Source organism: Lupinus angustifolius, chromosome LG08 (assembly GCF_001865875.1).
Source record: "Lupinus angustifolius cultivar Tanjil chromosome LG08, LupAngTanjil_v1.0, whole genome shotgun sequence".
In the NCBI taxonomy this organism is placed as follows: domain Eukaryota; kingdom Viridiplantae; phylum Streptophyta; class Magnoliopsida; order Fabales; family Fabaceae; genus Lupinus; species Lupinus angustifolius.
In genome coordinates, this window is record NC_032016.1 from 11,874,591 (window position 1) to 11,891,801 (window position 17,211).

A 17,211-nucleotide genomic window follows, 5' to 3' on the forward strand; every position below is an offset into this window, starting at 1 on the left:
TTTGTCAACATGCTAGTATGAATAAGTCTCGATCTTAAAAATTAAACATTAGATATTTTAATTATTTTAAGAATCTAATGAGCATGCGATAATTATTCTGTTTTTAAATTACTTTTTAATAAAATAAATTAAAAAAATTGCATCGTAACTGAGGACTCAATTTTTAGATTATTACTTCACTCATTTTTACAGTGTGACTGCATATATTTAATACTTTTTTTTCCTTCAAAAAACTAGGTAAAGAAAAATAAATATTTTCCAATAGTTCTTCTTCCTCTGTTTTCATTTTCATACACACTGAGAAGCAAGAAGACGAAGAAGAAGAACAAGCACGGTCGAAACGACGACGTCGAGAGAAGTTCGCATCTTTTCTCAACCCTCGTAATTCTTCTTTTCGATCTAACCATACCTCACTGTTCCTTATTCTGATTCTCACTGTTATCTTGCATTTTCAATCTGAAAAACCGAAACTCATTTATTTACTTTTTATAATTTCGAATTTAGCTTCCAAACTAAATTTCTTCTTATTATCCTTCTTTTTATGTTGTATGAAGTAAATAGAATCATAGAATAGAAATATAGATTAACACATTTAAACCGTTTGAGGATATGTATCTATTAGTGAAAATTCTGAAATTTTAGGATATGAATTAGGGATTTTCCATGAACACGTATTTTAGATGAATATATAGTTAGTAGGCATGTGAAATGGTGTAGTTAACTTAACCTCTTTATTTGATGTTAATACTTTGTAGTATAAGTCAAGACAATAGGGTATGTTTGAAAAGGCTTATAGATAGCTTATTTGGACTTATGAGAATAGCTTATAATCTTTCTATATGCTCTTTTTAGGTTATTTCAAAAAGCTTATTGAATAAGCACTTAATTAACCTGTTTACCCAGTTGGGTGCCCAGCTTAGTTTTTTGGGTACTAATCCCTTCCAACAAGTATCATTCCCAGGAATTAAATCCTTGACCTTTTGCTCTTTCTAAGTATTTAGCGAGACCTTACGCCACTAGACCAACGCCTTATTGGTCGAGCTCAGTTATTTGTTATCAAGCCTAGAATTATGAGAATGAGAAGAATAATAAACCATTTTTTATAACTGCACTCTAGGCTTGGGGGAAATTACATCGATAGACCTCCCTTGAAGTTTGGATTAATTACACTAGATATTACTCTTGTTGCAAGAGTTATGCTCACTTCCCCAGTAAGGAGGTCAATGTAATTTCAATATCACCGTTTCGGGGTGGTAAGTATAATAATAACAAACATGAGTTTCCATTTCAGATATGCATAAGGCTATTCTGCGTTCTTTATTTTTTCATGTTCTTTGATGTGGTCTTTCTTTTTCCATGGTGGAGGATATAATATTCCTCCTTATATCTGTTCTTTTCATCCTTTCTCACTAGTTAAACTTCCTTATCTATCAAACTCCTTAGTAAGTGAATAGTAAAATATTCGAAGCCGATTGGCTTTTATTCATGATGAAATGTATGATTTTGATTATTCCTTTTTATTTTTTTCTGTGCACCAAGCCCCTTATTTAATCGATATCAATTTCCTGTAAATTACAGGAATATCTCTGGGAACATATGAAACTTGGTGAAAAGCAATATGGGCAATGACATCTTCGATGGACAAATACTAGCAGAGAAGTTGTTGAAACTTAATAATTCACAACAAAGCATTGAATGTATCCAGCATTATTCCATGATTTCCGTCTTTTTATTTTTTCCATGGTAATACTCGCTTTGGTTATTTCTGCATTATCAAGCTGCCACTACTTCTATTTTGGCAATAAAACCTTCCACAGAGCTATTGGTTCACTACGCTGTATTTAGTTTCAACAACACTGCGCCATGGTTTCCTTGAGCATAGAAAAGCATATCTATAGAAAGGCAATCTATATCTTCATTTTGTGTTTTATATTTTATTGATTTTGTGCATGTGTTGCCAACTTGCCATCACAACATTTAATTTTTAGAAAATGAATTCACATTTTCTGTGCCACTTGCATTATCTAATATATGTATCTTCTCTTAGTATGCTAATGCATTAGTATGTAAAAATAGGCCCAAGTTCCTTCATATTTGCTTGATGCTTATGAAAGTAGCTCGAAAGATTTTACCATAAAGCTAGTGTTTAAGTTTTAAGCCTTTGCACTCTCTTTATTCTTTCCCTGTTTTTAAAATGTAAGAATTTTTGTTGCATCCAATATTATGCAATTGTGTAAGCATTCCTATGTAGAAATAGTAGCTTATTATTGTACTAAAAATGTACTCCTGTTTAAAACCACAGTGAACCGAGTACAGACCGATAGAGACACCAAAACAACCTGTTCAAAACTTATTCTGACTCTTCAGATGTATAATGACACCCTTCTATAGCAGATTTATTAATATATGCATGTCAATTGTTGTAGTTAGCAAATGGTATTAGAGATTTTGCCCAACTTTCCCACAAGTTGAATAATTTTCCAGAAGTAATATTATTTTAAGTAGTAACGTGATTGAGTATTGTCGATCTTTTTTTGACACATTATTCCCCCATTTTGTTTTAGTGTAATTGGTGCATTGCAATATGTTTTTCTTAAACATACAATCAGCATTATCCCGTTTGTGTATCACTCATCGGAAGAGAGCAAAAGAAATAGTTGAGACATGGGATAAATTGTTCAATTCTTCTCAGAAAGAGCAACGCGTCTCTTTTCTATACTTGGCTAATGACATCTTGCAAAATAGTAGGCGGAAGGGCAGTGAGTTTGTCAATGAATTCTGGAAAGTTCTTCCAGCAGCTTTGAGGCATGTCAATGAAAGTGATGAACATGGAAAGAAAGTAGTAGCCAGACTTGTAAGTCCTATTCTCACTTGTTATAAGTTGTGAATTAATTGTATTACAATGCACATTATAAAACACATGTTCATAGTTCCTACCGTGCTTACATTGTAATGCTATAGATTTGTGGGTGCATGGTTTGGGTGGTTTTTTGTTGTCTTCTTTCTTTTTTGGCATCACCCTTTATTAGCTAAAAGGAACTGGTATGGATGAAGGAATGATGAACTTCCAGGTTAAAGTACCTATTTCCCTATACTGTATTGTCTTTTTTCCTGGAGCTTTTCCTATGATTTTGTTAATGGTATAGATTAATTGTGTGGCATATATTAAGCAGAAGTCTCATTCTCTTAGTTTTGGAAATTACTCCTGGATATTAGAGAATACGTTAGCGATGTAGTTAGGAAGTAGAACTGAAACAGTTAGCAGTAGCTAAACTGTCATAGGCAGTTAGTTATAATAACTGACAACTTCTATAAATAGAAGTGCCATCTCTGTATCAAAGATTAAGATTGATACAAAGAGTTCAATTGCAATTTCTCTTCTCTAGTCTGTCTCTCTCACTTTCTCTTCGTTTCTACTTTTACATGGTATCAATCGCCTCCATGGTTAGTGCTGATTCCAATCCTCATGTGGCTTCTGATTCTCCTCCACACTCATATTCTACTGCTCTGATTCAAGCGGTTTCTCCTAACTTTGCTCTTCCGATTATGAAGTTAATGGAGAAGAATTATCTCATTTGGAGTCAATTAATGTTGGCGTTTCTAAAAGCCAAGAAAGCTCTTAGATTTATGTGTAATCCTGGATTTCCTCCACAAAGTAAGCATATTAAATTGAATATATTATTTGTAGAGACAAAATGCAATCCAAGGTTTGGCAAGTGAAGCACATTCCATTTGACTATCACATAGCTTATGTTCTCACGATGGCATTACCTACATCAAGATTTCTTTCTCTCAGAAAGTTTCTCTATGTTTTTCATCTTTCTTCTTTGAACATTCACCCTTAGTTTCAAGTAAGGGTGGAAACAGGCCAGGCCAGGCCAGACTTTGCCTTAAACAGACCCAACCTATATAGCACATAGGAGCCTGGGCCTGGCCTGTTAGCCTATTTAAAAAAAATTTCAAAGCCTAGGCCTGGCCTGTTTAAAAGCCTGGCCTAGCCTGTTAGCCTATTTAAAGGCCTATTATACTATATGCTCATGAAATAGGCTACCATGTCTACATTTTAATGGGCTTATAGGCTTATTTTTAGTTAGGCCCATTTAATTCTAATAATTAAATTATATTTTGATATACATTTTTATATTAATATTACACATATATAATAATATTGCTTATATTAAAATAGTATAATTTCAATATTCTTATATAATATAACTAAATAGGCCGGCCTGTTAGGCTTTATAGGCCTTTTAGGTGGCCTAAAGCCTGGCCTGTTAAGCTAAATAGGCTTTTTAGAAAGCCTGAGCCTGGCCTGTTCGTGAAAAAAGCCTGGCCTGGCCTAGCTTGGCCTAGCCTGTTATAGGCCAGGTAATAGGCCCCTGATAGGCGGCTTGGCCTGTTTCCACCCTTAGTTTCAAGGGGGTCTATTAGATAATATGTGTTAGTTAGTGATGTAGTTAGGAAGTAGAACTGAAACAGTTAGCAATAGCTAAACTGTCAATATTCAGCTAGTTAGAATAAGTGACCCAACTTCTATAAATTGAAGAGTCATCCTGTATCAAAGATTAAGATTGAATAGGAAGAATTCAATTACAATTTCTCTTCTCTACTTTCCCTCTCTCTCTCTCACTTTCTCTCAAGTTTAGTTTTCTCTAAAAAAAGGTGTCCAATACACAAGGCTCCTATCTAATGGGGTATGGGAAAGGTACATGTACGCAGCCTTATTCTCGCAAGCGAAGAGACTATTTCTAGGATTTGAACTCAAGACCTCCATATCAAAGTCAAGCAACCTTACCGTTACGCTGAGGCTCTGACTTATATATACATTGTCTTAAATTTGAATAGTTGAATGTGTCATGAGTTACCCCTTTATCTGTGTGGAGGTGTGATTATATTAATGCTCACTATCTTATCCTATGAATGAACTTAATGACATGCGTAATCCCATGTATTTTACCCTTTCCGTTGCTTTGTGATATGTAATTATGGCTTTTAATACACTTTCTTGACATAGAATCTCCTGTAACATGCTTAAAGTTCCATGTGACTATCCACACAAGAAGTATGAACCAGAATAATGAACAGGGTCCTGTGTCCATTAGTAAACTTGCTTTAGTCTCAGACTCTCACTTTGGACGACCAAGACATGAAGATACCTATCGATTGGCTCAATTAAAAGAAAGGAAATGGGGATGTAATTTGAAGTAGTAGTTTAAAACATGAGAGTTAATTATGATTGTTAAACACATGTTTTTAGTTGATGTTGCGACTGTTGTATTCTTTTTTGAATTTGGGACTGTTGTATTCCTTTACTTTCTCTTATGGGTTCTGCCATAAAATTATCTCATTATGGTTAGTACTTAGCACACGACGGGGTCAAGACCAATATGAGAACACGGACAAAGTCTTTCCAATTGCCATTGCCATAGAACTATACTAAGGGTCAACTTTAAGCCCCTACTTGTTCACATTGTTCTTGGGTTTTCTCACAGAGCATATTCAGGAACCAGTGACACAATTCATGCTTTTTGCGGATAATATTGTCTTAACGGGAGGCTCGAAAGAGGAATTAAATGGAAAGCTAGAACTATGAAGATAAGCTTAAGAAACACATGAATTTCATATAAGTCGAAGTAAAACTGGAGTGTAATTTAGCAAGAGGCGAACAAACTCGACTATAGAGGTAAAGATTGAGTATCATATCATGCTACTAGTCATTAGATTTAGGTATCTTGGGTCAATCTTACAAGATGATGGGAAATTGACGGAGACGTGAACCACAAGATTCAAGCGAGTTAGATTATATGGTAGAGTGCTTTAGGCGTTATATGTGATAAAAAGGTACAACTCAAGCTTTAGGGGAAGTTTTACTGCAAGATTACAAGACCTACAATGTTATATGAGATTGAATGTTAAGCGATAAAATGTCAACAAAAGAATAAATTCCATGTAACAAAGATGAGAATGTTGCGCTGGATGGGTACACACCAGACAAAATGGAATTAGAAATGAATGCATTAGGGAGAATGTTGGAATAACTCCTATTGTAGAAAATATGGTAGAGTCATGCCTTAAATGGTTTGGACATATGTGAAGGAGACTAGTAGAAGCCCCCATAACTCGTAAGGAGAGTAGATCTAATGAAGGCTAGTCCAATTCCTAGAGTAAGACAAAAAAACCATAGGCAAAATGATTAAGAAAGACTTACAGATCAATCCTTTGTCTATGAATATTACTTATGATAGAACATTATGACATTGTTTGACTCATGTAGCTAACCTCACCTAGTGGGATAAAGGCTTGACTATTGTTGATATTGTATGGTTAGTACTTAGCAGCTCTTATTGTCAATCAACTCCTAGATCTATGAACAAATATTACTGATATTTTGAATCGTTAATTTTGTTAGTCATATCCAAAAGTTGCTTAAGTTATTAGGGTTCCAAATAAGCAAGGGAAAGAGAGAGAAGAATTTGAGAGAAGTGAGATTATAGATTGGCTTTTGTGCTAGTATTATTCCCTACAGGCAAATCCCAAATATCCTGGTTTACCGGTTCGACCACTTGACCTACAGTCTGACTGTTGAGGGCTTCTGACTGGGTCATTATTTGGTCCGAGCTTTTCATCATCCTCATTCCTCAGTGTCCACATGGCTATTTGTGCTGTTTATATTCTGTCCGTTAAAAGCGTAGAAGCAAGCCTTTATCTAATTTGAAAATGGAACCGACATTGTTGTTATGCATAATAACCCGAGAACTCTCACTACAGAAAGTGAATTGTCTTGTTAGTTATGTTTGGCTCCAACTCATTTTTGTCAACATTGTCATCATTGTTGTTTGATTGCATTTTCTTCAGCCAATTAAGTGTCAAAAATAACCTAGAAACCTCTGCAGTTGCAGAAAAAGCTCTTGCGAGTTTTCCCATGTTTTCTGATGTCTCAATTATGGCGGAGATAATAGCAGAGCATCTATCTCAATAATTTTTAGGGTTCTGATCCTTACTTCCATCCACCAAGACATTATATCTTTGTTGTCAACAAACCACAATGGTTGGCATGCCTTTGCATATAATTTATTATTGTGATTATGAATTGACCATAAAGTGTGTGTGGGTTTCAGTTACTAATAGCTATAGATGTCTGTGTGCGTGCAATATGTTACTTTCCCTTCTATCTTATGTGCCTTTTTGTATACCATTGTTCTTAATCAATTCGCACAAACTCACATCTTTTTTGGGGTTTCACTAACAGATGCCCCCCCCCCCCTCTTTGTAATTTTCTTTTCATCTTTATATTCTTTTATAAAAATGTTACATACACATGCACCTGACCATTTTCCTTCTCTCTTATGTTTAGGTTGATATATGGGATGAGAGGAAGGTTTTTGGTTCACGGGGTCAAGGTCTTAAGGATGAAATGATGGGTAAGAGCCCCCTTCCAGTTGCATCCTTGTCAAGCAATGTGAAGAGTTCAAATTCTATCAAGATAGTGAAGAGGGATGCCCACTCAGTGAGAATTGTAAGCAAGTTGATGCAGCACTGTCCAATCTTCAATTTGTAGACTATTATATTAAGTTTTGCTTTGATTTGTTTGATCTTGAGGTATGTCGTTTCATGGTTGTCTTCATTGCAGAAACTCGCTGTTGGGTGTTTACCTGAAAAAATACTAACAGCATTGCACTCTGTTCTTGATGATCATCTTAATGAGGAAGCTGCCTTAAACAAGTGTAATGATGCTGTACGTCAAGTGTGTAAACTTGTAGAAGATGTTGAAAATACATTGGCTCAAGGTAAGAGAACTACAAGTTGGACTTGATGTTTTCCACTTAAGCATAAATTACTTGATGATGAAACTTTATTTTTTAATTTATTCTAACTTCTGTATGGCCATTTGGCACTGGTCTTATACATCAGAGGGATGTCTATCATAATTAAATACTAACATTAATATTTAAAATATTAGGCTATGGTAAATGACATAGTTAGGTTAGATCATGCTTGTTGGTGATCATTTAGAAGTCAGATATAGTTTCAAGGTCTTAGGTCCCAGCAGAATGTAAATAGAATCCGGAAGATTTATTCCCTTAGGAATGAAGATGCCTAGTTGTAACATAATTAAGTAGAGGGTTGGTTAGTGGAACCTGTAACTGAGTCAGTAGATAGGTGGTTAATCGGTAGACTTAGTTAAATTTGTCAGAAACTGTACAGAGGGGATCCATTCATTCATTTTGGAACTGGATCGAGTTCTTGCTCTTGGAGTCTTGGAGGGGGAGCCCTTGGAAGGAGATTCTTTCCTTGTATTCTGAGTTCTGAAATAACATTTTTCTTATTCTTCCTCCATTTTCCCTCTCTAATTCTCTTTCCTATAGAACTCATCACTCTATATCTCTAGGATCCTAAGAAACAGGGAATGGTGCAAAACTAGAATTAGAGGTCTTACGGTGCCCATTGGTTGTTGTTGGTAGTGAAGGTGGGAAGTATGTACCCTTCAATAAGTTTGATTGTGGCAACAATAAGAAAAGATAAATGTTATATTTTGTAATTCCCATCCTACCCTTTATATGACATTTTCTTGAAGAAAAAAATATGTAGGTCAACTGACATGTACCAAATTTTCATTTTCACATGAGTTGTTTCATGGATGGATCTAGCAAACTAGTTTAGACTTCGGAGGGGCCAACATAGTTGCTAGGTCCAGGTTAGAATCCGAGTTTCAGCCAATGGCAACGGTAACTTTTTAACTCATAGTTAAAGCAATCACTCCAATTGCTAAAGTTGGGAGATGTTGAGGAAATGAAATCAATTTGTGAAACCAAGCGGCTCTAGCTCTACTAATTGCTGCTAACCATTGTTTAAATTGCGGTTGCGATTGCGGCCACGATTACTGCGATTGTGGTCATTGTGGCGTTGTAATGCGTACTGTGGTGTGAATTATTTTGTGATAAAAAAAAAATTTGGATTTGATATGGTCCGATGCGGCCCAAATGCGGTCCGATGTGGCCACATCATTGTGATTCTGTCTCACACCGCAATTGCGGTGTGATGCGGTTGCTGCAACCGTAATATTGCGGTATGAAAAGACCAATCATAGAAAATGACTATCATTTTATCATGGAAAAGGTTCTCTCGGGGTAAGATCATTTCCAGCTTTGTCAACTCCAACAACCAGCTATTAGATTTACCAAGTCCTTAAGAGGGTCTCAGGTTTGACTTTATTTGTCACAAGCTTAATACATGATATGTATGTTCTGGTGTGAGGGGGACACTTGAGTAAACACATGCAACTCATTCTCAGATTTTGTAGAAAATGGAAATTTTCATTAAAGTTTAAGGTGATAACCCAATTGGTTATATATACCTAGATAATAAATGCATACCTATTTACAAGAAATAATTCAGCTAATTTCCATGCGACAATAATTCTTGCTATTTCATAACAGAGGAACTAGTTCCTAAAAGAAGACTCCTAATACAATTTAACCAATGGAAACTCTTTTCTATATTGAGTATATATTGATATTCATACCACCTCTAGCTGGTGAATAGGTATTCTCCATTCCTAGCTTGGATACAATATTGTCGAATACTGTATTGCTCAACCCTTGAATAAGTACATCATCAAGTTGACCCTATGTAGTTACATAGGGGGTACAAATCAATCCACTTTTCAGCCTCTCTTAAATAAAATATTTGTCAGCTTCTATGTGCTTTGTTCTGTCATGTTCATGTAGAAATAGTTATAAGCTATACTGACTGCAGACTTCTTCTAACAATAGAATCTCCTTGGTCCGCCCCACTTAATCTTCAAATCTTAGAGCATGATCTTTAAGCAAAAAAGCCCAACGTAACCTTATGATTTTTACTCTTCCATGTCATAAGGTTCCCTGTAAGGAAGGTGCTATACCCAGGGGTTGATCTTCTATCAATCAGTGGTCTATTGTGATAAACATCAGTATGCCTCAGGCTGTACATGAATTGATTGATTATGCTTACCGTATAGTAGTATCTGTGGTCATTTATGACAAAAATAAATTTATATTCTTACCAGACGTTGAAACATTTCTCTGTCCATGGCAACATCATCTTCAACTGTTCCAAGTTTCATATTTAGGTCTGTGGAAGTGCTTGCTGGTTTGCAGGCTGTCTTGTCTGCTTCTTTCAGTAAATTTGTACCATATTTTTTTGTTGGGAGATTTAAAAATACCCTATCTAGAATGAGCAACCTCAATCCCAAGAAAATATTTCAGGTTTCATAGGGCTTTGATCTTTGATTACTCAGCCAAACTCAGACTAGAACCTGTTTCACCTTGGTATCATCTCAGATCACTATTCTGACGTCCTCATACACCAAGTTATTACTCCATCCACTAAAGACAGAATTTGGCTTCTTCATCATAGGCTTGGACACCTCTCTTTCCTGGTTGTTGAAAGTCTATTTCCTTTATTTACAGTCTAAATGCGGACTATTTTCTCTGTGACGTGTGTGAACTTGCCCAACACAAGCGTGTAACATTTCGAGTCAGTAATAAAGGAAGTTCTGTTCTCTTTTACTTCATTCATAGTGATGTAACTATGGGGTCTTTTTTGTTGCTAATTTTTCTGGAACAAGATGGTTTGTTCTTTCATTGTATTTCTGCTTAAACAAAATTTGAGATTTAGGACAGTAGTGCTAGGTATTGTTTCAATCAAGCCGTACTGCTCTTCTTCTTTGGGAACGAATCATCCTGCCTCATTATCCCAACAAAGTGGAACAACAGAGGATAAATAGACAAATTCTTTGAAAGACATGAAAAATAAACAATTGTCATACTTTTCAACTAGTACAATATCATCTCCAAAGTTTGTCTCCACATTTCTAGCTTCCTATTTATTTCCTCTTTGAGTCTCCAACTAGTACAATATCATCTGCAAAAAGCGTGCGTCATGGCACCGACTCTTTGACATGCTCAGGAAGAAATCCAAGACCAAAGTAAAAAGATAAGGGCTCAAAGTTGATCATTGGTGCAATCCTAGTTATAAGAAAATCATATGTATCTCACTTTGTGTTCTCATGCTAATCATGACCCAACATACATATTCTGGAATATGGATTGCTCGGGTGTAGGCAATACAAACTCCTTTCATCTATAGGGCTTTTCACTATATCTTTCTATACACCATATCATACACCTTCAGTAATACTTGTCTCTTCTTTTAGCTTCCGCTTGATTACCCTCTCCCATGGCCTTATAATACGGCTCATGAGCTTAATTCCCCTACAATATGCACAATTTTGTATATTTTCCTTATTCTTATACATAGAGATTAAAATGCTTTTCCTCCATTCGCTCGACATTTTCTTAGAGCAGCAGTTGCGGATCTTGAGTAAAACTTCCGAGGAGCCATTCTCTGTGCAGCTAATGGCTATAGAATTTTTTTTTTTTACATCAGTTACAATTAACTGTGGATAAGGAAATGTGGCTGTTTATGTTGCCACCCTCGTTAAAAATGTAGTTAAAAGTGCAAGCTATTGGATAACCACACAATGTTTTATTAGCCACATATAAAAACGTGGCTAAAACATAAAATTTAAGTTTTTTGAGGGAACCATGGGTGGCTCTCCTGTCCACAAAATTTTAGAACTCAATCTAATTAAACAGTTTTGCGAGCCAACTACTACCTTGCTCTCCTAGCCCTTTCCAAATCTCAGTAGGACAAACTTATATGGTTTTGTAATGCATAATACACAATCATATATGTAGTTTTTTATGATATTTGCTATTTTTTAAGTAGTGGCCATCCCACTATGCGCTGTAGCATTTTTTAGGGTAGCCACTGTGCTGCTATGTACTTATGTAGTATAAAGCACAATGTTTTGATCTATGTTTGAACTTAGTTCTTGATACATTGTAGAAAAAGAGTGAAGAGAGAGAACCAATAGAAAGTAAGGAGAGAGAGGTGGTGTAATACGATGCACACTTTATTACTGACAGGCTTCCTTTGTGCATATATAAAAATATAAGTACTTTAGTTGCATACATGGGTAGTTCAACTTGTACAATCCCCGCTCAAAATTTATAATTCAGCAACATTATTTTATTATGACCCTAACAAAACTGTCATTGCTGCAATTAATTATGACCTGATTTATATTTCAAGAGCTTAACTTATACATGCCGTTGCTTGTACTGATATTGAATATTGATTGGATTTCACATCAGGAAATCAGCTGGGATCCACGTTGGTAAATGACTTGGAAGAGCAAGAAAATGAGCTTACACGATATATGATGCAACTTGAAAATGGTGAGGCTGCAAGGACTACTTTGCTTTCCCAGCTTAAAGACGCACTGCAAGAACAGGTAGAGTTATTTTTATAAACATGCTTCTATTAAAAAGACGCGATTGATGGCTTCTTGCTAATTTCAAGTTTTTCAGGAAGCAAGGCAAGAGCTTGTTCGCAACCAGTTGCTAGTAAGAATCTCTACCTCTCTTACTTTGAGTTCGACTCTTCTCTGTTTTATAGATTTCATTTTCCATGAATCATGATGTAGATGACACCCCTTACTATGATTCATTTAAAGTCCACATTTTTCTTATCATTCTTTTTTCATTTGTTTATAAAGTTTCATATCTAAAAATTACAAAGTCCATATTATATATCAGTATGACATTAAGATGTAATATTTTAATAGGGGATGAAGAATTGAAGATATAACATTGACAAAGTCAAATAATTTTGTATTATCAAGTAGCATATAAAAAATATTCAATAGTAATACAGTTGTTAAGAATATATTTTTAGAGGAGGAACACATGGTGTTTACATAAAAAATTTATCTAGGTTTAGCATGTAAAATATGTCACTGCCCCAAGTCTTTTCTTCCACCCATTTTGTCCTTCTCTGGTCCCTCATGCTTTTCCTTCCTCAATTCCTTCTTCTGCTAGTTCTAGTCTTTGCTGCTTATAGATTTTTTTGCCTACATTTACATCCATTAAGACTGAGACTTTGTCATTGCATTTTATATTTTGTCTGGTACTTCAGATTATTAAATGATTTTATTTCATAATTAACCGGAGGGTCAGCCTCAACAGTATGGTTGCTTGCTTTTTTGGTTCAATTTCTGGAAACAATATCTCTCCATATATGGGGTAAGACTGCTCCCGAGCCACTAGGTGAGAGCTTCATGCACCGCTTAGCCCAATGTATTGAAAGAACCCAACATATGGCCCAAAGTGATGTGACCCAGAGGTTTGTATCACAAAGTGACACCACACGACTTCTTTCCAAGAGAGCAGCAATAGAGGTGCATTTTAGTACAAAATAATTTTCTAGAAACTGTTTCAAGGTTTATGAGCAAACCATGTGAAAAGTAATGGCTAGCTACTTCTTTACCTCAGATAAGCAGTTTAGATTTTCTCTACAAGGCCTTTAAACACAATAAATTAGGGAAATCCCCAGATCTTGAATATTTGCCAACTAATAGTGAAAATGATTCCCCTTTAATGTTGTCCTCTTTACTATTGTGCAGGCTGCACGAGACCAGATGGAGCAAGCCGCCGCTATCAAGAAGAGGCTTAGCCAAGCACCAGAAGCCACAAAGGTTTTGGAACGAAATCTTCCATCAGTCCAGCTAAACGGCACTCCTCCTCAGCCTTCTTTTATCCAACCTTCACTATCATTTGCTCCTCTCCAAACTGCTGAAGATGATAAGAAGGCAGCCGCTGCTGCTGTTGCTGCTAAGCTTGCTGCCTCTACATCCTCTGCTCTCATGCTTACCTCTATTCTATCTTCCCTCGTTGCCGAAGAAGCTGCATCCATGAGTGGTAGCTTAAATTCTACTGGATTTACTTCAGGGTTCCCTGATTTCAACCCAGAGAAAAGACCCAGACTTGAAAAACCAATGCCTGCTTCGGATTTTAATGGTTCTGATACAGGGAGCACTTTCTTTGCCTCTTCACAACAGCCGTCTGTTGCAAATGTGCCACCTCTACCATCAACCAGCATGCAACCCATGTCACCACTCAATCAATTACAAGCTGCATTTGCTTCAGGACCCTCGCCGGTGAATCCATCCGCAAATCAATATGCCCAATCTACTGGTTTTATGGTTGGGGGAATTCCTTATGGATATGGATCGAGTAACCTTCCACCTCCACCTCCACCTCCGTTGCCTCCACATGTGGCAATAGGGTTCTCGAGACCCAGCACTCAGCCACAGCATTCACATGGTCAGCAACAGCAGCAGCAACAGCAACAGCCGTCATCGACTGGAGGGTTTTACAGGCCACCAGGCATAGGGTTTTATGGGCAAAGTCATCCATCGACACCACCAGCGCCAGTGCCTAGGCAGTAGAGCATCTTTAAGGAACCATCAGCTAATATTGCTGCAGTCTTTGTGATAAGTTCCTTTTTGAAATTGGTGTATGCTGAGGATTTTCTTGGAGGTTGTATAATAATGTAAATTAGTAGAATTACACCCCATCCCTTCCCCCTTTAGTCATACTTTAGTTCTGAGTTGTAGCTTTTGACATCATTAGCCAATACTCTATTCTACTTGACCAGGAGAAAGAACCTTATAGGGCCCTCACTTATTGTTCTTAAACAGTGAATGCCCTTGTTCCTTTTTATGGTATATCATGCATGTGGACCTCCTCTGTCATTATGTGTTAATGAAATTACATTGTGAATCAGGTGTCATATGTGTGATTGAATGTGCAAGATAAAATTTTACTGTACAACTCCAAGACCCGAAGGTTATGAAATGTTGGATAGGAAAATGTAACAAGAGAATAAACTTTATCTAGAAGATATGAGAATGTTACGTTGAATGAGTGGACACACTAGATGAGATAAGATTAAAAATGAATGTATTAGAGATAAAGTTGGATAGCTTTTATATTAACATAGATAGTTTGGAAGCTCAATAAGGAAAGTAAATCAAATAAATGTTAATCTAATTTCAAGAAGTACTAAATGTCAAGAAAATCAATAGGTGAAATAATTAGTAAATACTTATAGATAGATATTTTGTTGATAAACATGATTTATGATAAAATATTATGATGTCATTTGATGTATGTTGGCAAACTCACTTAATATGATTAAGGTATAGTTGTGGACTTGTGACTTTATTTTTTAATAAAATAAATTGAATACTAGAATTAGTATTAATTTAAGAAAATAATTAGGCATATAGTTAGACGTGGTGTCATTAAACTTGGACTGGTCAATGACTCAGTCAGAGCACTGAGTCAATGAGTCACTGTTGAAGCAGTGGTTAAAGGTTGCATTGATTGACTCAGTTTATATTAAATTTTTTCACAAATTCATAATATTAAATAACATTATTTAATAACTATATATATTCCAAAATTAAAAATATTAGGATACCTAATTAAACAATCAACAAATAATATTTCATTATGTACTATAAAATGTCACAATTAAGTTGAAAACATCATCAATAACATGTATTATACTTTAATTAAACAACAAAAGTTTTTCTATAACATAATTTAACAAATGACAAATATAACTACAAATAAGTTAAAATTATTTGATTTATTTTCATTTCAAAACGACATAGCTTTTCATTGTTTTTAAAAATATTTTTTGAATGATTCAGTCGATCCAATCGGTTCAACTATCAGAGTCGCCTATTTTAGACTTAAATTAACATAATCAAATTGAATCATTCCAATTTTGATACAATACCAATTAGATGAGAAGTTCAGTCCGACCAGATGTCTGATTCATGGTTAAACGGATCAGACTGACTGATCTAAGCCAAGTTTTATAGACGTCCAATATGTTATTAATATTAAAAAAAGATGAAATCAAAATCATGTGGTACTGAAGAAATACTTTTTTCTAAGATCTTCAAATAATTAGATTATTTATTATATTCTTGAATAATATTTATGTATTATTGGTAACTAATATTGTATGAAAGATTATTAAATTTATATTTCAATTTTTATTTTTGAATGTTCAATTTTAAATACACACCTTTTAAATAAATTAACGTTTTTATTCCTTACAAAGTGAATTAATGAATAAAAATAAATTAGTTATCTCATTAAATATACTATTATGTAGAAAGAAAAATAAATTAGTTATTATCAAGAATATCATTATGATGTATATTAAAATATGAGAGAGAATTCACTTACTTTAAAAGTAAATTTTTTAAGCTTAATCCAAATATGAGGCATTAAGTCTAGGAAATTTAATGATTTAGATTGACTCAATAATTCAAATAATTAAATTTTCCTAGAGTTGATGGATAAAATAATAAGTGAATTACATCTCTTAAAATATATGTTTGATTGATATTATATTTCTTGGAAATCTTTGTTGACACTCAATGAAATCATTTGAAACTATGTTTATTTATTTTGTATATTCATGAATATAAATTGTATAATTACCAAAACACCCATATTTTAAAAATATTATTCTATTCATCATTTGGTTTTTATAGTTGAGAAAATACTAAAAAAATGGTATTTAATTACTTATCTAATAAATATCTACTATATATATATATATATATATATATATATATATATATATATAAAATGTACACTTTAAAATTTGACATGTCTTAGATCCTTTTAGTAAATTGTGTAGTGGGTTTAGTTGCTTCTCTTACTAACTAAGCAACACTCTACAAGATTTCTTTTCTTTAAATTTCAGTTTTCCCTAGTGGATCATAAAGTTCCATTGATATTTTATTGATATATTTTACCTAATTGATTCACATTTTTAAAAACAAATAGTTTTAAATTTATTTAATTTTTAAATTGAAGAAATTCCTATATAACACATTAATATATTTCATGAATTTGTTTGTCTAATCCTTCACTCATCATTTTCTAATCAATTACCATGATCAATTTTTTTCTTCCTATAATTTCATTATCGTTGTTGTTTAATCATATCCTTATGTTGATTATTATGTTATATTACTTCATATTATTAAGTTTATGGCGTCATTACACATAATTTAAATTATTGCTTATGCATGTATTAGTTTAATTTACTACATAATATATTATTTACTTTTAATCATTCATTTACTCTATTATACATAATTTATTATTCTTAACACTACATTATTCCTTGATTTTTTCTGAATTTTTCATTATAGTTTATTGAGTTACTCATTTCATACAAGTGCTTTAATTTTCTCAGAGGACAATATAATATAGGGATGATAATGAGTACTCA

General features: G+C 34.3%; 1 protein-coding gene across 2 annotated transcripts; it reads left to right on the forward strand.

The window, feature by feature from the left end:
- Nucleotides 270-14,654, forward strand: LOC109354786 (regulation of nuclear pre-mRNA domain-containing protein 1B-like). Of its 2 annotated transcripts, none has more exons than XM_019597509.1 (8): nucleotides 270-381; nucleotides 1,579-1,697; nucleotides 2,610-2,854; nucleotides 7,355-7,516; nucleotides 7,631-7,787; nucleotides 12,198-12,337; nucleotides 12,414-12,449; nucleotides 13,508-14,654. In XM_019597509.1, the coding sequence occupies exons 2-8, from the start codon at nucleotides 1,619-1,621 to the stop codon at nucleotides 14,330-14,332; spliced, it is 1,644 nt and encodes a 547-aa protein (XP_019453054.1). In that variant the 5' UTR covers nucleotides 270-381; nucleotides 1,579-1,618; the 3' UTR covers nucleotides 14,333-14,654. The 2 variants fall into 2 exon arrangements, with proteins under 2 accessions (XP_019453054.1, XP_019453055.1); XM_019597510.1 differs by having other exon boundaries at nucleotides 322-358; nucleotides 13,508-14,332.

What these genes read in the sequence shown, in the direction of transcription:
- LOC109354786 (XM_019597509.1), top strand. Translation starts at nt 1,619, where the DNA reads ATGGGCAATGACATCTTCGATGGACAAATACTAGCAGAGAAGTTGTTG. An exon ending in TTCACAACAAAGCATTGAAT is followed by an intron (nt 1,698 to 2,609) that starts GTATCCAGCATT and finishes ACATACAATCAG; the next exon opens with CATTATCCCGTTTGTGTATC. An exon ending in AGAAAGTAGTAGCCAGACTT is followed by an intron (nt 2,855 to 7,354) that starts GTAAGTCCTATT and finishes TCTTATGTTTAG; the next exon opens with GTTGATATATGGGATGAGAG.